Raw genomic sequence first — 25,696 nt, forward strand, 5'->3', positions numbered from 1 at the left:
GGTTTTGCCAGGATGGAAGGCAGTCAGCAGCAGGAGTGAGATGGGCCATGATTTCCTTTCCTAGAAACCTCCTGTCACTGTACCCAGGTGGGTCCTTTTGCAGCACAGGGAAAGAGCCAGCTCAGAGTCTGGGAGTTTGTCTTTGCTGGGCTGGGCTGGGAAGATGGAGCATCCTGAGAGCATCCCTGGGGGCAGCTCCTCTGGCTGGGCCTCCAGGCTGCAGAAATGCAATATTTTGTCAACTGCTCCATCTAGTGCCATTTCAGCAGAAAGAGCAGCCAGAGCACAGCACTCAGAGCTGTGCTGGGGCCTGGGCAGCTTTCCCTGCAGTGGGTCCATGAGGATGTGCCAGAACCCAGCTCCAGTGCTCACCCAGAACCAGGAATCTTCACCCTGCTTCTCTCATCCTTCTCAAAATGGGATTATAAATCCTTGCATGGAAACTCCTGCCCTGGAAAACAAAACATTCCTCATGAGCTCTTTAATGTTTGGGGTTCCCTTAGGTTGGATCAGGCTTGGAGCAGCCTGGGGTGGTGGGGGGTGGAAGGGGATGAGCTTTAAGGTCTGTCCCAACCCAAACCATTCTGGGATTCTGTGACCTTAAATAGAGGGAATAAAGAGTTTATGCTACCACTGCATATTTCCCCTTTTTATGCAGGAATTAAACTCTGCCTCACCCCCACCAGACTTGGGAAGGCAGCAGAGTCCACCTGGAAAAGGCTGAAAGCAAAGTCAGGGTGACCCTTGCTCCTTTTCCATTTGGGATGCTGCAGAACACTGATCTCTGTGATGTGCTGCCATCCTGGAAGGTGCAGCTATCACAGGGATGTGCATTTTGGGGAACAAACCCTACCAAGAGAGGCAACAACAACCAAGGCAGTGTTTAACCAGTGTTTAACCAGGACATCAAAACACCAGAATTCCTGATGCAGATGTGTGAACCTCTGGAGAAAGATGATAATGGAATTATGCATCAGTGCTCAGCACAACTGTAAAAACTGATGTTTTATGCATGTGTGACATGGAATTAATTCACTCCAGTGCTTTCAGGCAGAGGGACATTAACTGCTCCATCCTGGCATAATCACATTACCTCCATGGGCTCTGTGGATGTCACACTTCAGGGTGGTAATTGCCACGGGATTAATTACAGGGAATTTAGGGGCATGACAGTGATTCCTCATCAGCAGGATAATGAGGTGGAGTCCCTCACCCTCCAGGCTGACCTGCTGGCCCCACCAACCCACCCAACACCACCAGCACATCACAACCTGGTTATGAGTTGGCCAAGAAATGCCTCCAGCCCTGAGATGGCTCCTGGTGTTGTCACTGCCAGCAGCAGCAGTTTATTCCACATCTCTCCAGGTGAGGAAGCTAATGGAAGGACTGTGAACAGCTCATGGCCCTTCCAAAGCAAAGGCTCTGACACCTGAGTCCTTAAACCAAGGCAGGAGAACCCTTGGGACAAGAGGAAAGAGAGGAAAAGTTTTGCCAGAGGAGGTTTAAACTGGATATCAGGGCAACATCTCATGCAATAGCTTTTAACACTGGCTTAAATTAAAATCCAGGATAAAACAAATGCACAACTACTTATGCAACCGAGCTTTATTTAGAACCTTTGAAGTCAGAAAACGTCTCATTTGACTGATCTACGTAAACATACAATCAGGAGGTTTAATTGCTTTTTCCCTTGCGCAGAAATAAAGTTTTAAACAAACCAGAACACCTCCACCCAGAGAAGCGTGATGCAAACTGAGTTCTCTGCCTTGGTCCTGCACGTGGAGCGTGGTCACTGGTTTATCAGTGAGTTACAATAGGATTGGTTTTGGCAGTAATATATTCGAACACACAAAGTGCAAATTACAAGCAGCAGAAAATGTTCTCTCTCCTTCTGAGCAACGAGAAGTGCAAAATGTCTCAGCCCATAAATTGTATTTTTTATGTCAATGAACTGCGTGTGCATCACAGCTAATGGATAGCCGTGTACAACTTCATTGATTAAATGTGAAAACAGGGCAGAGGAATCGTTCCCTTTGGTTGATAAATTCCACACTCTGAGCTGAGGCTCACCTTGAACTCCTGCATGCCTCAGGTACTTGTGCAACCAAAGCAGTTTGTTGAGAATTCTCCAGTTTTCTACACCTGGAGATATTTCTGTGCATCTGCAATCAAGATTCCACTCACACCTCACTTGGCAAACCAAACTGAAAATGAGAAGGCTCTTCCAGGCACTGTTAAGGAATACCCACCAATGGTTCCAGCAGGCTAAATGCACTTTGTGATTACCTAAAGTTATGGAAAACTTTCCAATGAAATAAGGAAACCCCTTTTCCATGAGAACTGTAGTTCACCTCGCTTCAGGACTGGTTCCTGTGTGTCAAAGGGGGAAAATTCCACTGAATTACACAGAACAGCTGTACCTTTAACACCCCCCACACTGCTCAGTTATTGTACTGCAGATCTTCAACCTTCTTTCCATTTAATTCCTGGAATTTTTCACACCAAATGAGCAGCCAGTTCTGACCCTGCCCCTCCTTTCATTTCTCCCAGCTACATCACCATTATAAATTATGCCAAACAGACCAAATCAGACTGGGCTGCTTCCTCCCAACCCTCCTGCTCCTCTGGAGAGGAAGATGAACCCACAGTGCCTCACACTGCTGGGAATCTGCCTGCCAAACTCATCTGCTGAATCACCAAGGCCACACTCACACAACCACTGCTCGATGCTGGGACATGGAATGAAGTTGGGACCTTCTGGCTGAACGTTCCTGACTACACCATCAGCTCGTTGGGCTGGAAAAGTTCAGTTTGAACAATGCCTCTGCAGTCTCTCTTTGCCTTTTTTCCTTTTTTCTTTACTTTCCATTCTCCTTCCTTCCCTTCCCCCTTCTCTTTTCCCTGTTCCTTTTTTCCTCTTCCCCTTTTCCCTCTCACCTTGTTTTCCTTCCCCCTTTCCTTTCCCTTCCACCTTTGCTTCCTTCCCTTTTCCTTCCCCTTTTCCAGTATTCTGACTACTTTTCCACACCCTATGGCTGGATACACCCCAGCCTGACTTCCTTCCTGTCCATTATTTATTTACCAACCCAGCACAAAGGGGAAGAGGAGATCCCTGGAATTGCAGCATTCCCAGAGCCCTTTGTGCAAGGACGCTGTGATTTAGGAACAGAAAGCCAATCTCCACTGTGGGACTGACCCAGAGTGGGTCCTCATGGGTTTCAAACCCCAAAAAATTGGCTGGGGGTTGAGAAACTTCATCCCAAACTGCTGTGGGAGATCATCCTGGTGGTGCCTGGTGTTACCCAAAGAGAGGAGCATCCTCCACGATCCACAAAAGCCTCTCCTGCACTGCCTGCTCCTGGGGACACTCCTGGAAATGTGCATCAGTTTGAATGAACTCCATGGAGCTGGAGGGACTGCTCACCATCATTCCTGGAATTCCAGGATCACGTTCCCAAAGCAAACTTTTTGTCTTCATGGAAGTTTCAGGATGAACAATTATGCTGCAGCTTGGCACGACAACAACTGCCTTTGTATGCAACATGCCTAGCATATATCAGCACACTTCTTCTTAAAAAATAGAATTAGAACAGAATGAGCTACACTGTTGTTGTTCATGCTGCCTAAATATCTGAAAAGGCTCAAACATTTTAAAAGCCTAAAAAAATAAATTTCCCTCTCCCCTCGTTTATTTTTCATGCTAAAGGCTGCAAATTGACACATCACAGTAATTACCTCTGACTAACTTCCATAGACCTACCCAAAGAGATAAACATGAGAAGTTCACATTTGACTATCAGACTTACTGTGCCGAGCACAAATAATTTCCCAGAGGAGAATTTGATATTTCATCATTTGGAACAGTGGTAATTTAATTACATTGCTAATGTTTTCTGGCATACTTGAAAGAACAATTAGCATAAGTAAATCATGAGTGAGATGACAAGTCACTCAGCATTTATTCCTGCTCCTCAGATGAGATCAGCTGATGATCTGAATTCTCTTTTGTGTGAATCGATTCCAGGTTCAGCAGTCGCAACCGGGGTTCAGACCACGTTAAATAAAGCAGAACGAGCCTTGTCCTTGGAAGCTCCTTAATTAAACTTGTCCAGAGAAAAACTCCAAAGCCACCAGGAGTTGTGGAGGGTGGGGAAAAAAATCAGAATGAAGCTGGAGATGCACGGCAGGAATGCTGATCCAGGTTTGGCCAGGCTCTGCTGCGGGCTGGGCAGTGTTTGACAGCTCCACTGATGGCCTAGAAGAGCTCAGGTGGTCTCAGGACAGCACTGTCAGGGTCACCATGCCCCTCTGGCGTTTCAGGATGGCCACAGCCTGCTCGTGGGTGACTCCTTCCAGCGCCTCCCCGTTGACCGCCACGATCTGGTCCCCGCGTTTCAGCCGTCCATCGTCGGCTGCTGCGCCCTGCAAAGGCAAAGCTGGGCTCAGGCTGGCACCTTCCAGCCCTGCTGGAGCCTGGGGTGCTGCCTGGAGGGAGGATGGAGCTCTGGGAATCTCTCCTGGCAGGAGAAATGGCAGAGCTGGGCTGTCCCTGACCTGCCCACAGGGAGACACAGAGCTGGCTCTCCCCTGAGAAAAGGCTGGGTAGAGATTCTGGATTTTATGATCCAGAACTGGTTCTGGGTTTTATGGTTGTGGAGAGGCTTGTTAGAGCAGCATTTAAATGTATTCTGTGCCTCATGGCTGAGAAAAGCTAAAAAAGAGGGGAGGGAGAGGGAACCAACCTGGGCGCTGCCCCCAGCCCCAGACAGGGATGAAGAAATGGCCCCGGGTTGTTTGGGTGGAATAGCAGGAGAATTTTGTTCACCAGGAGAATTTTGTTCACCAGAAGGTGCCAAGCATTGGAGCAGAGTGCCCAGGGCAGTCCCCATCCTTGGAGGGGTTTAAAAGCCATGTGGATGTGGTACTTGGGACACTGGCTGGCAGTGCTGGGGGAATCTGGACTCACTGATCCCAGAGGGGTTTTCCAACCTAAAAAATTCTGTGACAGTTCTGAAAGCTTCCAGAGAGCTCTAGAAATGGCTCCTCTCCTCCAGACATCTCAGTGAAGCTCTTTTAGCTAAATCCCAAGCCCTGCCTCCCAGAGGTTGGCTCACAGTCTCTTTCTGCCCAGGTTCCATTTAGGATTCCTCAGTCAGGCTCACATCTAGGAACTTGTAACCCTAAGCACCAGTTCAAAGGCACAACATTTTAATAATTTAAAATGCCAGCTATTTTGTGGTTTGAGCCCCAGAATAGCAGGAGCAGGAGACATGGCTCCTACTTTACCTGCAGGCAAAGTTTTCTGAACCCCACCATCGACCCTGCCACAGGTGCTGGCACAAGGGGCACCAAGCAGGCACAGGGCAAGCAGCTGCATGTGAGAGACCTCACAATTATTTTATGGAAAGTATCCCTAATTCCCACTGCTTTTCTTCCCTCCCTTTCCATTTCCACAGCTCCCCTCGTGTGGCCATGCCTGACAAGTCTTGCTGGCTCATTTTTGGCAGGGGGTGGGTGGGAAAAGGGGCATAATCTCCCTCCTATAATATGCTATATTATGATTCTTCCCCAGCCTCAGAGGCTGGAGCTCTCTGTACCTGGCAGGGACCCCCCAGACACTCAGGGCTAATTCCTAATTCCTAATTTTTTCATCAGGATGCAGCATCTCTGCAATTTCCTCCCTCCTGCACAGTGGGGAAAAAAAAGTTGCCTTCGATACCTCCTGGAAATCTCTTGGAGATTTACAGATAGAAAACTGCCTTATAAATATTTTAATGTACAAACCCAAGTTTCCCAAGTACACAGAGCAATTTTGCTGAGACAAAGTGTCTCATTCCAGCCATCAGGAATATGAAATATAAACTGAGAAGGCAGCTATGAGTTCTGGATCCACTAACTCACAGCAACACACTCAGACAGCACATTTTGCTTTCTGCTACATAATATATTATCCAAGCCCAATCTTAGGTTTATTTTTAAAGATAATACAGAAAAAAAAAAGGGGAGAAAACAAAAAAGAAAAGGTACCTTGGCAAATATAGTCTTGACATAAATGGGCAGGTCTCCATGGGGGCTTCCATACCCCCCCACAATACTAAATCCCAGTCCATCAGAGCCTTTCTCCAATGTAATAATCTTAGGTTGAGGTGCTCTGAAAACACAATAAATATCACTTAGATAAGCAATGTCTGTCTCTGGGGAAGGAACACTTACAGAGACATTTATCTACGTGAGTTTTTTCACACAGTCACAAACCATGACCCTTGCACTGGAACATTCCTGCAAAGCCCAGAGTTCAAAGGCTCCAGCTCCTCACTTGGAAAAAAATATTTTTAATTATTATTATATTGTACTTACATCCCTGTGCTCATAACTGCAGAGCTCAGCTGGAGCCTGAACTCTTCAGGGTTTTCTCTGCCTACACTGAGCAAAGGAAGGTTTTTTTTTTTTTTGGTGGAATTCAGACCACTCATATAAATTCATCCATCTCAGATTTGAAATTAGTAATTTCTATTTTTAGGACATACCTAATTCTGCTTCATATTTTCACCTCCAAATTTCCCTGCTGCTTTGATATGAAAATAAAGAATACAAATCCTTTTGTAAAGCAAGCAGTTCTCCTTTGAGAGCAGCAATAAAGCCAGTATCTCACATTTTAAGACCACAGAATGCAGCACAAATAGCTCAACTTTTAAACTCAACCCTCCTGAGGCAGGGCAGCAACTTCTTAAAATAAATAGAATGAACCACAGAATGAAAATGAAGAACATAATGAAAATCATGAGCTGAAATGGAGAATAAATGAATTTCAAAATGGTAACTGGGATGCTGGAGTGTAAAAAGCACACGATGGAGAATAATGTATGGCAGGGCTGGACCTCCAACTTCCATCACCACGCACAAGAGCTGCAAGCAGGAATTATTTTAATTGCATTTTTTTTGACTCATAGAGCTATAAAGATTGAAAGGACAAAGCCCTGGGACATGTTTTTAAGGTGTTTTTCTAACACCTCTGGCATCAGTCTGCCAGTACCAAATTATTTCAAATTGCTGTGATCAGAACTCCTTGCAGACAAAGAAGCCAATGAACAAGGGCAGAATCAGCACAACATTAAAGAAGAAAAGGGATATTTTTTCTTGAAAAACACCCAGAAATCATGCTTGGAAACAGATTTTGTGCTAATTTACAGTAATTTCACGATTATAAGCTCCATGTTGCAATCCAGAGTGTGATAAAAGGTTTCTGTTCTATCACCATCTGTTGAGGGTGGGGCAGTGATCCTGATCTCCCTGGGAGATATTCTGCTAATGGGCCATCCATTGAAACCAGGCAGGGCAGTGTTCTTTATCTCATGGGATATCTCCTGTTAATGGCCATGGTTTATAAACCAGCTGGGGCAGTGTTCTTTATCTCCATGGGATATCTCCTGTTCATGGCCATGGTTTATAAACCAGCTGGGGCAGTGTTCTTTATCTCATGGGATATCTCCTGTTCATGGCCATGGTTTATAAACCAGGCAGGGCAGTGTTCTTTATCTTTTCACAACCCATCCTTCCTCCAGCCAGTCATTTTCTGCTCATGGCCATTGAGTCCCACTGTGGCACTGATAAAATTACTGCATCCCATTGGGAGTTGCTCCAGCCAGGGGGAAGAGCCCAACATTTCTTACCAAGATAAAAACAGAGGTTTTGGGACACTAAGGGAGCCCCTTTCTCCACTGGACTCCAGAGGAAAACCGGATTTCTCCACATCCCCACTGGAGCTCCGGAGGGAAACTGCACCTTGTACAGGAGCACTGCTCCAGCTGAGCCACATCTGTCACTGCAGGAGGATGCAGCCACCATGGGATGGGACTGCTGCCAACACCCTGCCTGACGGGTGTCAGGCTGTACTCTGACTGTGTCAGGGTTTGGGGTTTGTTCTTTGTAGTGCTGTATTTCTATTTTAATTTCCCTAGTAAAGAACTGTTATTCCTATTCCCATATCTTTGCCTGAGAGCCCCTTGATTTCAAAATTATAATAATTTGGAGGGAGGGGGTTTCCATTCTCCATTTCAAAGAGAAGCTCCTGCCTTTCTCAGCAGACACCTGTCCTCCAAACTAAAACAGCAACTTTTCATTCTTTGTCCATATATCAGCCACACCTCATTATAAGCCGCACTTTGGGTTCGGACCAAAATTTTAGTCAAAATGGTGCGGCTTATAATTGTGAAATTACTGTACTCAAGCAATTTCTGTCAGCAGCCAAAGACAGCCACAAGCCCATCACCAGCTTGGGGAGGCCACCAAGCTTTCATTTCCAAAGGTGATGGAAAATGAGAGAGGGGAGCAATGGCAGAGCCCTCCTTGCACCCAGCCCAGGCGTGCAGCAGAGCAGGAACTCACTCGGGATCCTCGGGGTGCTCCGGGGGCAGGCTCAGGCTGCCCGTGGACATGCTCTCCAGCTGGCTGGCAATGGCACTGATGTTGGTGTCAGCCACCACCTGGGCAACAGGGATGGAAGCAGACACAGTTTGGAACAGCAGTTGTTGAGTTTTCCCCCCAAGCAGGCTTTAAAACCGAGCCCTGCTGTCTTAAATCTCCACTAATCCCAGTCTCAGGTAAGAGCCCCCACTTTCTGGGGCTCAGTGCAGGTTTTGCTCTGATGCTTCCTCTGGTCCTCACAAGAGAATCACTCAGGCTCTGAGCAAAGGGGAAGAGTTTTCCTGGGTAATCCAGAGGAAAGGTTGCTTTTCCAAGGAAATAAATCAGCATTGGTCTTGAAAGAAAGCACCAGAACCTTGAAGAGAACACCAAGATCCAAGGGTGCACTGGGCCCTGAAATGCCTCAGACTGGTTTGTCTGATTAGGGAACAAATTAATCATTAGTTTTGGTTTTTCTTAACTTTTAGCATGAAAACAAACTGGATTTTTAGACTTCCCAATTCAGTGTCCTCTGTTATTCTGAAAGCATCCTGAAGGATGCTCTGAGGGCTGGGGCACCTTTCTGTGGAAACTCCAGGGAGAGCTCAGAGCCCCTTCCAGTGCCCAAAGGGGCTCCAGGAGAGCTGGAGAGGGACTGGGGACAAGGATGGAGGGACAGGACACAGGGAATGGCTGGGTGGGATCTTGGGAAGGAATTCCTTCTGTGACAGTAGTGAGAGCCCTGAAATTAATTTTATTTTTTCTTCATTGATGCTGATTTTTAAATTTTTTTTTTTAAATTTTTTTTTCCTGGAAAGTTTTCAAAGAGACCACCATGAAGTGGTTTGGATTTGAAGTATTTACAGCTGAAAGGACATCAATTTCCCAAAAAGTACATGCTGTGGTTATCCCCTAACTCCATCTCCCTCTGAGGAGATATTCCTCTCTGCCTGACATTTACTGCAGCAGGGGAGTTCAGCTCAGACACTGTGAAAAACAGCCAGGAAGCACAATTCCAATATTTCCTCTAGCTATGGCTTTATTTTATCAAAGTGAGCAGGTACTCCTTCCTCTTGTTGCTGTGAACTTGGCTTTAAGGAAAACTTCTCTTTTCAAAGTAAGAAATTTGTTCTATAAATCTGTTTTACATGAGTGCTCACAGTTTTTCCATGGCAATATTTCCCTCTTCCCAATCATCTGGAGACAAGAGGGTGACAGAGCCAGGAGGTTTCCATGCAAATTTTGCATCCCAGGACTGGGGTTCCAGGATGCCCCAAAGGGAGGGGGTCCAGCAGGTGAGAACAGCACCTGGCTCAGCCAGCAAAGAGCAGGAATTCATGTTTTGATTCAGGATTTGTCATTTTTTTTGTTGTTGTTGTTCAATAAAACGAGGGTAAAAACAAATCTACATTCAAAAATCTTCAGCTGGCAGCAAGAACGTATCAGAGTTCAACAACCTCGTTAAAAAGCTCCCCCTTATCTCATTACCACACCTGCAGAAAAGAAATTAAATTAAAGCAAGGCATCAAAACAGCTGAGAGGGATGATTGTTCCCCTGAGACCTTAATCTCCCATTTGCAAACAGCATTTGCAAACTCCTTCCCAGGACGTTCCCACAATAAGCCTTTCCACCCCGCTGCACACAATTATCTGACCTTTCAGAGCAGCTTGCCACAAAGTGGCCTGCCCTGATAATAAACAGAATTACTTAATGGCACATCAGTCATGATGATCACAGCGATAGGATTGTTCCATTTGGATTGTTTTGATAAAAAAAAAAAAAAAAAATAAATAAAAAGAGCAGTTTGGTGCCTGTGGTTGGTGGGGAAGGGAACATCACCACGCTTTGCACCACTCCAGGTGTTAAAATACAACATCCCACCTTCCCAGAGCAGATTTTTAATAGAGGAAAACACTCTATTCTAGCCCAATAAACCTCTATCATCTGTAAACAGAATCAAGCTCATTTGAATGAGGCAGAATGCTCAGAGAGGCAAAAATGTGGAAGAAAACCCAAAGACACTTCCAGAAGAAGCTCTTCAAGCCAGTGGCATTTCCAGAAGAACCTCTTTGTTTGTGTGAGTGACCCAGTGACAGAGTGCTCCATCAGGAATATTTTTAAATCCATCATGAGGTGCAATATTGAGCTGTATTACAGCTTTCAAGATGAGCAATTTTGGGTTCTGCAGCAAGCTTTCATTTTCTATTCAGGGAATACTGTTGACATGAAAAGTGGAATTACTCAACGTTAGTAACAATATGATAACTATAATTTAACAGAGAATCCTCAGCTGGTGTAAATCTGTGTGTTTCCTCTGACTTCAATGGAACTACACAAAACACCATCTGCTCTGGAACTGGCTCATCACTTACTGGGTCAGCAGTTCATGGACAGACAAAACAAAGAACGAGCAAGTCTCAAACTAAGTTTATTATCATTTCATTGCCTCTTTCTTCTTCCCCCCTCCTCCCTATTTTTTATAGTCACATTTGTGTCATAATGCAAACGAGAAGCTTGCAGAAATCCCTCAGGATGTGTTCCAGTCCAAAATGCTGTGATGATAAAGAGAGTTAGGAGTAGATTTTAGTGGTGCCTTCAGCTTGTTTCCCAATTGTTGCCGTAATTCTGCAAATGAGTAGAATTTTGAATTCTAACTGGCAAGTATTTTCCCCATTTCTTTGTGCAAACATAAAAATAAACTATGGATCCACACAGTGGCAGGCAGCAATGTGGAGCAATGTGGCAGAAGATGTCCCTTTTGGCTACCAGAGAAACACAGCACTGTTTTCTCTCTTGAGTGTTTTTATCCTTTACCTGATGAATAATCAGTTCCAGCAGCACTGTCTTAGTGATGATGCCATCATTTCTCCTCAATTCTGCTAGGATTTCTTTCAGGGATAAGACAATCTCTGTTTCATTACATCACAAACACACACACACTCATTTTCTTGTTCCTAGTTAAGTTCCAATTAAAAAAACAAACCAAACCCACAACTGGGAAGCTTGTTGATTTATCACGTGTGGCAACAAGTTACTTTGTTCCCTTTGTTGTGCTTTTACAGAACCGTGCTCACAGTCTGTATGAATGGCAATAAAGAATTTTTGAATGGAAATGATTTCTTGCTCTCCCTCTGTGTAATTCCCACCAGCAAAGCACCCTGCAATTCTGTGATGCCTTGTGCCAGGGATGCTCAGGGATTTTTTTTTTTCCTTCCTGAATGCCATTTATCTCCCCTGCTGCAGCTGCATGTTCAATTTATCACCATACCTGCAGGATAATGCTCCCATAAGCATTCTTTAGTAGATTAACTGCATCTGCATGAGACAGCCCATCCAAAGGTTGCCCATTAATGCTGACAATCCGATCTCCAACCTGAAAGTACAACAGGAATGGAAAATTACCAGCATTAGGGAAAATTAAAATTAAGAATGCTTAAAATTCCTCGTGAACTTGGCACTGCACAGTCATGCCTCTCTTTTGCAGGATCCCTTTTGTGAGGATTCTGCACTGCCAGTGATCATTTCCCTTTTTTTTTTTAACACTAACAATATGATCAGAGAAACAAAGATTGGTTGTATTTTACTCTTTCTATTTGCAAGCAGAGAGGGAGGGAGAATCTCCCTGCTGTCCTCCCATCCAGAAAGGATTCATTTGTGTCTGAATGTGCAGACAAGTTCATATTCTCCCAGACATGCTGTATAGGAGAGTAGGAACTCCTGATATTAATCCAATTAACCTGGCTGATTTCTTCTTCCTACACACAGAAATGATCTCGACCCTGCCATTGTTTAATTCCATTAGAGACAAGGCATGAGTGTAGCAGCATGTCCTAATGAATCTCATGGGCCAGAGCATGTGCATCTGCATAATAAGTTCTTTCCAGTCCTCATGATTCCTTGAAACTCCCTCCAAAACTGGAAGTGTTCACTGTGGCCATGCCTGGAAAGCCACACATGCTGTGGGTCTGACACAATGCCTTATTTTGCTGTTTATTTATAGGGGCCTTAAAATCAAACAACTCATTTCTGATCTGGTTTCCACCTGGTTTGAGCTCTAAATGATGCCCAGAGTTCCTAAAACACCTCTCTGGTTTTCCAGAGAGCCTCCTGCTGCCCTGCCTGGGTCTGGATGAGCACAGACATTCCATGACCAGTACAAATTCATTCTCTGAACATCACTTTTCCAATATGGGCAGCAATTGCCATTATTCCCAAGATGGGAAGAGAAAGGCAGATTTGATTTTTGGAGAGTTTTTTTGTCGTTTTTTGCTTTTATATAAAAAGAAGCAAAGCAGTCTGTGAGAGATGAAGGGTGACAGCAGATACAGAAGTGCTTCAAGGGGGATGTGGGGGGTGAAAAAGGAAATATTGAGGGTCTCTGTACTCACTCTGAGCCTTTGTGTCCGAGCAGCCACTCCACTGGCCTGGATCATAGCAATGAAGATGGGAATGTCTCCCAAGGGACTGCCCTTCCCTCCTGCTATGCTGACACCCAGGGCATCATTTGGGCCCTGGAACAAAGCAAAACCAAACACCTGCAGTGCTCAGGGTGTTAAAAACCTGCTTGGATTGGTGGAACAGGGTTTGACACAGGCACACGCCCAACACCCACAGCAAACACAAACCATGCAGCTTGGCTTGTGGGAAACGCTGTAAAAATGAACAAAGTGGGTGAAAGGAGCTGGCTTTGTGAATGGAGAGAAAACAACTCACTGACCCTTGTTATCTCCACAGTCCTTGGGCCCATATCAGCTCCTGCTAATAAAGAAACAAACAATTAGCTTCTGTAATTAAGAGATAATATAATTAAGAGATAACACTGTCAGGTGACAATGGTCCCTTGCTGCCTGGGCAGAGTTATCACCAGGCAGGAGTGGAGCCTTCCTGTGCCAAGGCAGGCAGGGCTGCCCACGTGAGGAGGAGGAGGAGGAGGAAGGGTGGATGTGCTGTAATCCCTCTGGCCCTCCATGTCACTGGGACTCCCTTTGTAGCCCAGCCACAATCTGTGGAACAGCAGCACTGTGCCAGCCTGGAGAACAGCCCCATTGTGCCTTCACTCAATTAAAGATTGGCTTTTTGTTCCTAAATCACAGTGTCCCTGCACAAAGGGCTCTGGGAATGCTGCAGTTCCAGGGATCTCCTCTTCCCCTTTGTGCTGGGTTGGTAAATAAATAATGGACAGGCAGGAAGTCAGGCTGGGGTGTGGAAAAGTACTCAGAATACTGGAAAGGGGAGGAAAAGGGAAGGAAATAAAGGTGAAAGGGAAAGGGGGAAGAGGAAAGGAAAAAAAGGAAGAAGAAAAAATGAACAGGGGAAAAAAGAAGGGGGAAAGTGGAAGAGGGGGAAGGGAAGAAAGGAGAATGGAAAGTAAAGAAAAAAGGAAAAAAGGCAAAGAGAGACTGCAGAGGCATTGTTCAAACTGCAACTTTTCCAGCCCAACAAGCTGATGGTGTAGTCAGGTCCTGAGCTCTGCTACACCCACCCCTAATTTCATCAGTTTTAATGAAACCATTTTAACAGCCTTGCAGAAGGCTGGCAGGGTAAGTTTTTTCCAAAATTTCATTATTCCTACCCCCAAGCCAGCACTGCTCACATCCATGAGTCCTGGGCAGCAGGACCAGGACAGGTCTGTGGGACCCCAAAGCAGGGTCAGGAAATGCCCAGTGCTGCAGGGCCTGTCCAGACAGCACGAGGAAGGATGCCCCAAAGCCACCAGCCTGTAAACCAGCAGGAGAAATGTCTTCTCCTCCTGGCCATGCTCAGATGTGAGCAAAGATTCCCAACTCCTGGAGCAACTCTCCCCAGGCTGCTGCGGGTCGTGGATTTAACGCTCTCTGAACCTGCAAATTGCAAACTGGGCATTGTGACTTTCTCATTACAAAACACCCCTTTATGCACTCAAGAGCAACAAGGATATAAATGAAGTGGTGGCAGCTTTATTCCCTGAGAAAAGTGTTTCTAATGCGAGAACCATGCCTGTGCTAAGCCCCTGACAAGGGCGTCGGGGAATAGCAGGGCACAGGAATTCTGCACTTAAAATAGAGGGGCCATTACTGCTCCAGCAGACATAAAAATAATGTCATCTTCTGGGAAGTGTTTGGGTCTTAAAAACATCCGTGGGGCGTCTTCTGGGAGGCTGGGCAGGAAAGGCAGACTCAAGCGCTCAGTTTGGCTTTTAAAGCAGCCTGAACGTAAAGCAAATCACACTCAGCTTGTACCTGAGTTTCTCTGGGATGTGTCTGCTGAGGATCTTTTTGTGCTGACAAAGTTCTGCAAGGTGGAGAGGACGGGAGCAAGAGCGGGGTGGAAGTGGCTGTGGACACTCTGCTGGCTCGCCTGAGGGTAAAAATAAATAAAAAACCCCTGTGAGTCAAACCTAAAAGTGAACTTTAAAGCAGATCTTGTGACAGATGGACACAGCTGTGCTCTGTGCCAGCCACACTGGAAATGCCCCATTGGCCACACAAACCCCCCAGGATCTCCCTGTGGAGGTGAAGTCACCATCCCTGGGGGGATTTAGCAATGTGTGGGCTTGGCAGTGCTGGTTTGGTGGGTTTGGAGGGATTTTCCAGATCAGTGATTCTGAGGGCAGGTCAGACAGTGCTTCCCCCTCTCAGCTGTCTGCACAGCTCAGCAGAAGGGACAATGCTGGGCACCTTCCCTGTGATGCCCCTGCAGGCATGAGCACCCAGCAGGACAAAGATCTGCTCTCTCACACGAGGGGGGACAGCAGGGACACCCATCCTGTCACCTGGCAGCAATCTTTGCTGTTTTAGCTGAATCATTTCTAATTGCCCTGCTCCTTCTGTTTGCCCCAGAAGCTCCTCTCATTTCCAGGATGACACAAGGAGAGCCTCCAATCACTCCTGCTGCCCTTTCCATTTCCATTCCCCTCCTTCTCCTTCTCTCCTTATCTGCCTTTTATCTTCAGACTCTGCCCCTCCAGGAAACCCAGTTATCAGTTTAGGAAGGTTCCACCGAGGGCCAGACCTTTCCAGCTGGGCTGCCCTGTCCAAAACAAAGATCTGCTCCATCCTTGTCCATGCACAGCACAGATTTCTCCCCCCAAAAGCATCAGCTGGTGACTCAAAAGCCCTGACACATTTATCCCACTGGCCAGGGTGCAGCTGTCAGTGACAAACCCCAGGCACAGCAGAGTTTCCACCCCTGGGTGCCAATCCATGGCCCAGTGAACAACTTTCTTGTGGAAGAAACCCCTGTCCTGCACCACAAGGATTCGATTTCCTCAGCTCAAGGGATGCAGTGGACCCACAAAAAAGCCAAGTGAGGACAAAAGGTCTGGATGCTCTTGGCCAGCACCTTCTGAAGCTGGGCTTGCAGTTGTGCAAAGCATTCGAGCTGATTTGCTGCATCATCTGCCAAGATTTTTACAACTCTTGGAAGGGTTTTGGTGAGAAACATTTATTCAGTTTTCAAAATCACCAAGCCACTTTGGAGCAGGGAGAGATGAAGGCTCTCAAACAGCTCTGCATCAAGGAGATTAGGATTTCTTGTATTAAAAGAAAGGCTGGAATTACCAGGTTCCTGCAAAAGCCTCTTATGCTACAAAAAAGGGAGATGATGTCACTTGATCTGAATTTTTACCTAGACCCAAACTAGATATTACAGCATTTTTCTTCCCTTTCAGCCTGAGCTTTACATGGTAAAAAAAATGCAAAATTTACCAGGTGGGTAATTTTTAACTGTCACTTCTTGATTACCTTGGGCTTCATGTTGACACAATGGCCAAAACAAAATGTAAAGCCTGACTGTGACTTAATGCAACCAGTGCAATTTCCCTCTGGTACTTCCCTCCTCCTTGCCTGCTGCATGCACTGCAGATGTTTCTCCAAAGCCATCCATTATTTTTAAAGCTGTTCCCACATGGCTTCAGCCCTTCCTGGTACCTCAGCACCTCCAGCCAGCCAGGAGCACTGCTGGCCTTTAGGAAGTGAAGAAATCACACCGTGCTGTGATAATTTTGGCACCTTTTTGGGGTTGCTCATGGACAGGATCTCCTTAAAAACATTCCTGCTTTAACTCACATCTCCCCTCAGCCTCCTGTGGCTCCTCCTCTCTGTTTCCAAAAAACAAACCCTTCTTTTAGCAGTGCTGGATCCCCTCCTGTGGGCCAAACCCCCCCACAGCCTCACCCTGCTGGGCTCCACTCTTTTAGAGACACTGGCACCTTAAATACAATGGCAAAGCAGTCGACTTTCAGGAGGAAAACCCATTAAAAAGAAGTTTTCTGAGTCACTGTGCCTTGTTTCTCCCCCCTCAATCCTCCAGGTTTAACACCAAGAATTGGTGTCTGAGCAGACTGGGGGGCACAGGGAGAGGGGAGAGCCCTGCTCTGATTGAAAAATGAATTGTTGTCCTCGCTTCAGGTAAAAAGCAAGTGAAGCAGGAAATTGCTCTGTGTTTTCTTGGAGAGGAAAGCAGCTCTCCTGTGGTTCTGCTGCAAGATAGGCAGAGATACAGTTTGGTTTCATTAGCTCCTTTTGATAGACAAAACAGCTGCAGAAAATACATTCAAGCAGTTATTGCAGGTCTTCAAACCAAAAAAAAAAAAAAATTCTGGGCATCATCATTCGAGAAAGATATTCCAGATTTTTGGTGTGCCTTGGGAAGACACTCCTTCAACAATAAATACATTCACCAGCTCTTCTGCTCAATCAGCATTTCAGCTGCAGCTCAGCACTGAAAATTATGGGGATAAAACATTTTGTTCCCCACCCTCAGCAGTGTCTGTGGGAGGATGAGCTTCATGTGCACATCTGTGCACCATCCCCGTGCTCTGCCCCTCACAGCTCCAGTTTAAACAGAGGAATTTGTCACTAACCTGACTGTTTTGGGATGTTTTCCTTGATGACAGCCATGACCCAGCTCTCAATCTCCCAAGCTCAAGATGCACCAGGCCTTGAGCACACTTGAAAAAAAAAAAAAACAACAAAACAACAAAGAAAAACCCACAATGTACAATTTAAGTAGACATATTATATTTCATGCTCTCCTGGAGAGAATTATGTTTATATTCAGCTCCACAAGTCCGTGAAGAAAGCCACAAGGAATGCTCAAAACGTGAACACTTGTATTTATATAATACAAAAAGTGGATTTAGGCTTGTCCTGAAGGTTGCTGAATTTAGTTTGAATCTCCCCCTTGCAAACTGATGGCAAATTTACTCAGGAAAAATAAACAAAACCCCCAAACTCTTTAGCAGTCATTTGAAAAACCCTTCAGAGGCAAAATGCTGCAGAAAAGGGGGAATTTAACCCATATGGATCCAGCTTCACAAAACACCCTCGTCCCACCAGTTCCCAATTCTTAAATAGGTAAACTTTTGGCAAGGTACCAACCCTGAATGGAAAAAGCAAGGAAATAATTAGCCTTTCCCCTGAAGAATGGAAGAAATCATGAGCAGAAACACTGGTGGGGATGGCAGGGAAAAGCCCTGGAAGCAGTTTGGAATGGAAATGGGGCTCCAGCATCCCCTGATGGCACTGGTGGCCATCCCTGCCCTCTCCCCCAGCCCAACCAGCCATGGAAAAAGGCAACTTCTCCCAGAATTTCAGAGTAAAATCACTCCTGGAAGATGGAAAGCTGTGCAGGAACAGATTTAAGCTGTCATTTTATCCCTGCAGGTCAGTACAGCAAAGCCAAAGATTTATTTCAGTTCTGGTTTGTGTTGCCTCTCCCATTTCCAAGTGTTTTTCTAACACAAGACACACATTTTGCATTTTCAAATAAATGCCTAAATACTAAATGTGCCTTTGTGCTCCTGCTTCATATCAAGCAATTCCTAGAAATACACAGAGAAGTGACTTTAAATGAACTTCCCAGTTATTTCAAATGAAATTCTTGTCTCAGTAATCAGCTGGAGCTGTCCTGTGTATGGTAAATAGCACTTCAGGATAATTACCTTGCACAGTGTCAGTAACTGCAATTCAATATCTCAGAATGTATTCTGTACTCACCTTAAGTATAGTGGCAACAGTCTCTTGTGAGGCATTTCTCATATCCTCCCCATTTACAGACAAAATCTGATCTCCTTGAATTAATCTTCCATCTAGGTCTGCAGCTCCTCCTTTAACAATGTCAGAGATAAACACTCCACTTCCATTTCTAACAATGCAAGAAGCATATGGCTAATTACACAATCCAATATTCTTTGGGAGACCAATTTAGATTACTTGCATTTAAGAGACATTAAAAGAAACCTGTGAGCAGAGGAAGAACCAGTTTTACACCCCATTCAGCTGTGTAAAAAATCGATGTGTTTTAAAAGCACAGCATGTTCTGCTAATATTTAATGTTCTCTTTCCCCTTGAACTGCTAGTTCTGACTGTAGGATACAGAAAGATTTATGGAAAACATCATTTATATGAATAGAAATCCAAGGTTTGGTCTATAATGGAGTTAAGCTGTCCCCTGATGGGACAGGGGTTGGTGGTGGACCTGGCAGTGTTAGGTTAAAGGTTGGACTCAATGATTTTGGTGTGCTTTCTCACCCTCAATGGTTCTGTGGTGTGAGCTGCAATGCCAAGATCTGGCTTTTTTTTATCCTTCACCTGAAGGACACAACACTCCCCACTCTGAATTACTCCTGGGTATCATTTAACAGATTTCAGCATTTGGGCTCCTTCTCAGGAGGGGATCCCCACTCTGAAGGATTCAGGAGCAGCACAGGAAGCTCAGCACAGAAGCAAAGGGAGGAGAGCTGGAGACTCTGATTACCATCTGCAGGATAATTTACATCACCTAAATTAGATACCCACCCCACAATCTGCTCACAACACCTGGGTTAAACACTGCCACCCAAAAACTGCTGCAGAAACTCTACTGACCACAGGCAGTCAGGAAAATGACATGGTGCTCTGTAATTGCAAAAGTAAATTATTTTTGGCAATACAGGAGGGCAACTCTAACACTGAACAAGTGTCATGCCATAAATCTCTTTTAGCAAAGGAAGATTAAAACTATCAGTGCTCTGGTTTGAGTGATCTAATAGCAGTGGTTTAGAGATGTATCAGGAAAAAGTCACATTTTATTAGGCTGCTGTTACTTCCCACTGTATTTCTCTCTACAGCTCCCTGACACGAGGGTGGAGACAGGGCAGAACAAGAGAAAATGGCCTCAATTTGTGCCAGGGGAGGCTTGGGTTGGGTATCAGGAAGGATTTCTCCATGGAAAGGGTGGTCAGGTATCGTAAGGGGCTGCCCAGGGAGGTTTGGAGCCCCCACCCCTGCAGGTGTCCAAGGAAGGGCTGGAGGTGGCACTCAGAGCTCTGGGCTGGGTGACATCAGCCAGATGTTGGACTGGATGACCCTGGAGGGCTTTTCCAGTCTCAGTGGCTGTGTGTGTCAGGTTCTGCTCTGTGAACTGCTCTCTGCACTGTGGCACAGCCACTCTGAACTCAGGGTTTGGGTGGGACTCACCTCCCACCCTCCGCTGACCTCGGTCCCTTTGAACCAGCACGAGCTCAGTCTAACTCACAAACCCATCTGCAAAGGCACATCATGGGAAGGGGCAGGGTAGGTTTATCCCCCAATTTAGAAACCAGAAAAGCCATGGTTAGGGCCTCCAAAGCCCTGGGACACAGCTACCCTGAAGAGTGAGCCCCCAGTTCTGCGTGGGATTCCCTCTCTGTGCCCGGAGCTCTCCTGGGCAGCAAAGCCTCCACTTCTCAGCCCTGTTCTGACACAGGAGCCAGAACATTGCATCCTGGAAAACATTTACATACAAAATTCTGCTCCTCATGGAGTTCCCCTTTATTCCACCTTCCATTTAATTCACACATCAAAACCCCAAACACTCCCCACTGTCAGGTCAGAGACGCTCTTACCGTTTCCCAGCTATGCTGAGCCCCAGCCCTCGGCCCGTTTTCTTTTGGATCTCTACAGAGAAAACCTCCAGGTTTTCCTCATCCTTGTAATGTGCTTCATTCCTGTAAACCACCAGCTGCACCTTGTGGGGCGTCTGGCGGAGCGCGGTGATGGCCTCCTCGTGGCTGGCGCTGCGCAGATCGATCCCGTTCACCTGCGGGGATCAGTGTTTGCTTTCCAAGGGACACGGATAAATGATCTCCTCATCACCCCCTGCCCGTGGGGGACAGCTCATATCTGTCAGTTTGACACCCCCTGGTGCTCTCTAATGGAGTGCTCCCATTTCTTGGGGTTCCTAAGGAGTGTGAGCTCGGAGCTTTGTGCCACTGCCTGGAGCGAATCCCAACAATCAGAACATTTGGGCTTGGAAGTTTTGGGTGTTCTTCCCTTCTTTTTAACCTCAAGCCTTTGGAACTTCAAGCAATGCTTCTTTCTCCACCTCCACAGAGTGGGATGTGCTCCTTTGAGCTCCCTGGGTATCTCAGTACTCAGATCCCTTCTCCCTTTTCATCATCGAGACGAAACCAGAAGGAATCAGAAACACCAGCAAATAAATGGCCACAGAGCATCCCAGGCAGCATGCATTGAATGGTGATTTTCCTTTTTTCCCAATAGATGGCACACCAGACCACTGCTGGAGCAGCCAGCTACACTTCTCTTACCATGACCTGGGAAGGTTTCAGCATTTTAGTAAAGTCAGACAGAACAAGAAGTTCTGCTTAAATGTTCCATTAAAAAAATCCTATTGCAATGTGAAACTTAATCTAATTTTGCCAAGCCTGATCCACCAGTGCCCTTTAAGGTGTTTGCCAATATTCTGTCAACTAAATCATCTTTTATTTCTTCATACCAAAACATATCAATACTTAGACATTTTTGAAGTCTCTTTAGGAAGCAGCATGAACTGTAACAGAATAACCACAAATGTTAATCCACTTCCATAAGCTTTAAGGCAATGAAAATATTTCTCAGAATTTCTAGATATGCAAAACTACAATCATATCTAATTTTACATGGAGATAACTAAGACTAATCTTTGTTCTCTATATTCTTTTGTACTGATTCTGCACACATTTATTTATAAGTGCATTGATATTCTTTCCTTGACACGGGCATCTACATGTGCTTTATCACACTAATCTGAAACTAATTCAGTCATCTTTTTGATTAATACAGCTTTTAAAAGCTGAAATAATAACAATATTACGGCTCACAAACATTAGCACTTTCCTGTTTGGCCAGAGAAGAATTAATTAACCTGCTCCATTTTTACCCCCTAATTACTGTGCTCTGTTAATACCCCGTTATATATAAAACCAAAACAACACTCAGCCTCAACGCTAACAAAAATATTTGCAGTGCAAGGGCTGTAAAGACAACTCCCCAAGTACCCCTTGCTATTTTCCTAACCCTACACACCAAGGCCTTAATGGCCATGCTGGGAATTTGTCCTGAGCTGACAGCAGAGCTGCAGAGCAGCTGCGCTGAACCCCTGCCTGACGCAAGTTTCATTTGCAGACCAACACTTCTCTCTTAACCCTTTCCCTCCACCTTTTCCCTGCTTGTCTGGGGAAAAAACACTGCATTTATTCACAGCAGCCATTCCCCAGCTGTGTGAAGTGTGGCCTGGGGGGGCTGGAGCTTCTGCAGGGATGCTGGGAGGGATGCTCACAGGGATGCTGTGGGGTGATGCTCACAGGGATGCTCACAGGGATGCTGTGGGGTGATGCTCACAGGGATGCTCACAAGGATGCTGACAGGGACACTGGCAGGGATGCCACATCCACCTTCTCCTCCTCACCCCACGTTATCCCAGCTCAATATTTGGATTTCAGGCAGAGCAGAGACACGGGAGCGGTGTCGGGAGCGCAGGGCTCCGAATGAAAGATTAAAGAGATGAATAATACCAAGCTATTGGACATGACAGCTGAACTATGTAATTCAAGAACTGCCTTGCTCAATTAAATTTAATGTATTCTCAATTTGTACCTTCAGTTTATATGAATATATAAGGAAATATGAATTTTTCAGGACGTTCTAAGTGACGGAAGGGAAGTCACGAGAATGGATCCTACTCAACCTACAAGGGACCTCTGCTGAGCTGAAAACAAGTCTCCACAACCAAAAAAACAGACACAGAGAACATAATTTACCTCTAGAATCTGATCACCAGCCCAAAGTCTGCCATCTCGGGCTGCTGCCCCTTCTTCATAAACTTCATGGATCACGATGGCATCCTGTGGGAAGAAGGCAGTGCCATGAATCCTGCTTCCCAAACACCCCCAAACTGGCCACCACAACCCACCCCACACTCCCCAGCAGCTCCACACTTAAAAATACAGCACTCCAAGCCAGGAGAAGCAAGGCTGTAACACAGATATTTTAAATTTTCAGTATTTTGGGATAAGATAGAAACTCCTGTAATCAAAAGTTGGTATAAAGGTACAAAGGATTTTGTTCTCCACTTCTTGTCTAGAGCTTCTTCCATCATTTTTGTACATTGGCATCAGCAGCACGTGAACTCAGTGTGAACTGTTGTATTAATATCATCTACTTTTAATGATATTATTTAAAACCAGATTCTTTGGAGCTATGAATATTTTTAGGGACTTGGCATAGACCTCAGCTTTGAGCAAGAGCTGAATGCCTTGTGGTAAATAGTGCTGGTTAAATCTGTAAGAAATGAAATCCAGAAGAAAGGAACAATGGCAAATGTTAGTTTATTACTGAGGTTGGAAAATGTAGGCAGTGGCAGATGTAGCTTCAGGGAAGGTTTCAGTGATTTAATCTTATTGCCAGCAATAGATGTCCCCAAAGAAAAAGCATTACAAAGAACATACTGTTCTCTTGCTGGTGCTTTCCCTTTGCATTGTTCTGGTTTGTTTCTTTCTTTTTTCTTTCCTCTTTCCCTTTTCCTTAAAAAAATAAAGGTGAACATCCTGCTGCAGTATTCAGCTTGCAGAATGGGATGCTCCAGTGTGCAAAACCTGCTCCTCTCTCAGCAAACCCTCAGCCTCAGAGCTGAGCCACCAGTGCTGGCTCTGGGCAAACATGCAGAGATTTTTAATTACACCTGTAGGTTCTGGATAACCCAATCTCCAACACAGCCTGTTGTGAACACCCCAACAGGATGAACAAACCAAAGAGGAGCTTTGCCACAGTGCTCCCAAGAGAAGCAGGTGAGGTTGGAGTGTGTGACCCTGCTGTGTGATGGATTCTTGGAGCAGGGGCAGGGAATTGCTGCTGGGCTGGGAAAAGGTCCCTCCATGCCTGGAGAACCCTGGATTCCACATCCCTCACCACAAACCATCCCCTGCCCCTGCTCACTCACGATCCTTTCTCAAATTTCCCTCCAGGTAATGCTCAGATCACAACACTGAGAGCACCATTCCCTTCCAAACTTATTTAATGATGGGGCCTTGCTGGAGCACAGCACCTCTGCCACAGGCTCCCTCTGATCCACGGGCACCAGTCCCTGAGAAAAGCCTGGAGGATTGCAAGCACAAATGGATTACAGCTGATACAAGAGCCCCAGATGGGGGAACAGAGATTTCAATCTGCACAAATGAAGGGGAAACATGCAAGCTGTGTACCAAATTAAGAAAATCAAAAGAGTGGTTTGATTAAAAAATAAAATAAAATATGGCAACAGAATAGAACAATACGGGCACATCCATCCTCTCCCTGTTTGGGGTTTGGGTTGTTGTGGGGTTTTGGTTGGTTGGTTTGTGGTTGAGGTATTTTCCCCCTTTGTTTTACAAATGATGGTGTTACTCCAAAGCAACACAAGAGATTTCAGCCTGGGAGAAGTGGCCAGTGAGAGAACACAAAATATTGACAGCTTGTTAAGGCAGCATCCTTCACCTGGGACACAGCAGGGCAGTGGATGACCAGGAGGTCTGGTAGAAAACTGGCAGTGTGACCATGGAACAGCACACTGGGCAGTACACAGGATGGTCAAATTCAACCTTTTCAGACTGAATTTAATCTCATTTTTCCTAACCTCTGAGCAAGGACTTTCAATCACATTTCTCCAAGATTGCTTTCCATCTGTGGTTGCTTTTAAAACATCCACCAACTTGGAGTCACCAGCTTTTCCCAGCACTGCTTTATTAAATGTAAAAGTGCACATACCAAAGGCTCAGACCCAGGAACCACTGAGTGTTATCAGTTTGCATAATCTGCATCATCTATTTGAAAAGGCAACACTTCAGTGTTACACTGCAGTTCCTGCATGTGTGAGAAGCCAGACCCAGCACTGAAAATACACATGGCATGAAAAGGTACATTCCTGCTCACCCTGTGCCTACTCTGCAGAAGGAAACATCTTGCTGACCTGCCAAAACACTGTTTTTCTTAAGCAGGGTTTTTTTTTTTTTTTAAGGTAGTGTAGCTGAACCAGGCTTATCAAATTGATTAAAAACAGAACAGAGCAACGAGTCCATGATGCACTGTGAAGATTTCTAAACAGTCCATAAGCATAAATGTCAGTTTTGGTTTTCCTTAGCTTATGAACCATGGCAAACATCTCTTTCCTCTGACACTCCTGGGATCAGCTCAAAGTACTAAACCCAGAAGTAATTTTTTTCCACTGGATTTAGTGGGATCTGGGTAAGACTCTGTTAGTTTTGATCATCCAAGATAAATCACTAAAAGCAAACTACTGGTGTTGGTGAACATTTTTAATCATGTCAATATTTTAAAGGAGTCTATGCAGTGGTGAGATGTCACACTCCAGCCATCTGACCATGACTCTATCAACAGGCATGGATTGAAGCTGGAACATCCCTCTTAGCCCCTCAGAAAAAAACCAGGATCTATTATGACTAAAACAATACATTTATTTACAGGATAGCTTTTGGTTTCTGGACATTTGCAGCTCCTGTTCAAATTAAAAGCGCGCTTGATATCAAAGCCTACATAGCTCAAAATCAATCAATCAAGAGGGATGAAGAGAAAGTGGTGTCAATGTTCAGCCAGAGGTTGTGAATTCATGGTGGCTCTGGACAGATTTTCCCATCCCTGCCCAGCTCCTTTCACCACCACTTTCATACAGATTATGGCTCTCCATGGTTGGAGCTTGGCAGAGTCACAAAAACTGTTCGTGCAGAAGGGGAAATAAAAACACTCCCATATCAAGAACACACTTGTTTAAAAAAAGATACCCAGCTGCTGAAAGCACATACTTCATAAAGTTTACAAATCCATTCAACAAACTGGGGCTTTAATCTTTGTATATTTTGACAAAGAACAGTCTGGGACCATTACACAAATGGGGAATTAATGCAGAGCTGAGCAGCTCTTGCCTGGGATGGAAGGATGCAGAATATGAGCTGGGCCATACAAACTGTGTTTCTCCATGCTAATGAACAAAGTCCAGGCTGGCAGGTGTAAACTGAGACTGTCC

The 25,696-nt window shown here is 45.4% G+C and overlaps 1 protein-coding gene across 1 annotated transcript in view; it reads right to left on the reverse strand.

Moving 5' to 3' along the window:
• Positions 1-2,929: 2,929 nt before the first annotated feature.
• Positions 2,930-25,696, reverse strand: part of PATJ (PATJ crumbs cell polarity complex component) — a 135,969-nt gene continuing 113,202 nt past the window's right edge. Inside the window, exons 34-44 of the mRNA XM_033067305.1 lie at positions 22,443-22,526; positions 20,250-20,443; positions 18,382-18,529; positions 17,247-17,333; positions 14,623-14,740; positions 13,122-13,162; positions 12,793-12,915; positions 11,673-11,777; positions 8,386-8,483; positions 6,028-6,151; positions 2,930-4,422 (exon numbers count right to left, since the gene is read on the reverse strand). Coding sequence (XP_032923196.1) covers positions 4,276-4,422; positions 6,028-6,151; positions 8,386-8,483; positions 11,673-11,777; positions 12,793-12,915; positions 13,122-13,162; positions 14,623-14,740; positions 17,247-17,333; positions 18,382-18,529; positions 20,250-20,443; positions 22,443-22,526 — 1,269 coding nt within the window. The 3' untranslated portion in view covers positions 2,930-4,275. The remainder of the gene's footprint in view (positions 4,423-6,027; positions 6,152-8,385; positions 8,484-11,672; positions 11,778-12,792; positions 12,916-13,121; positions 13,163-14,622; positions 14,741-17,246; positions 17,334-18,381; positions 18,530-20,249; positions 20,444-22,442; positions 22,527-25,696) is intronic.

The sequence above is a fragment of the Catharus ustulatus genome, chromosome 9 (assembly GCF_009819885.2).
Source record: "Catharus ustulatus isolate bCatUst1 chromosome 9, bCatUst1.pri.v2, whole genome shotgun sequence".
In the NCBI taxonomy this organism is placed as follows: Eukaryota; Metazoa; Chordata; class Aves; order Passeriformes; family Turdidae; genus Catharus; species Catharus ustulatus.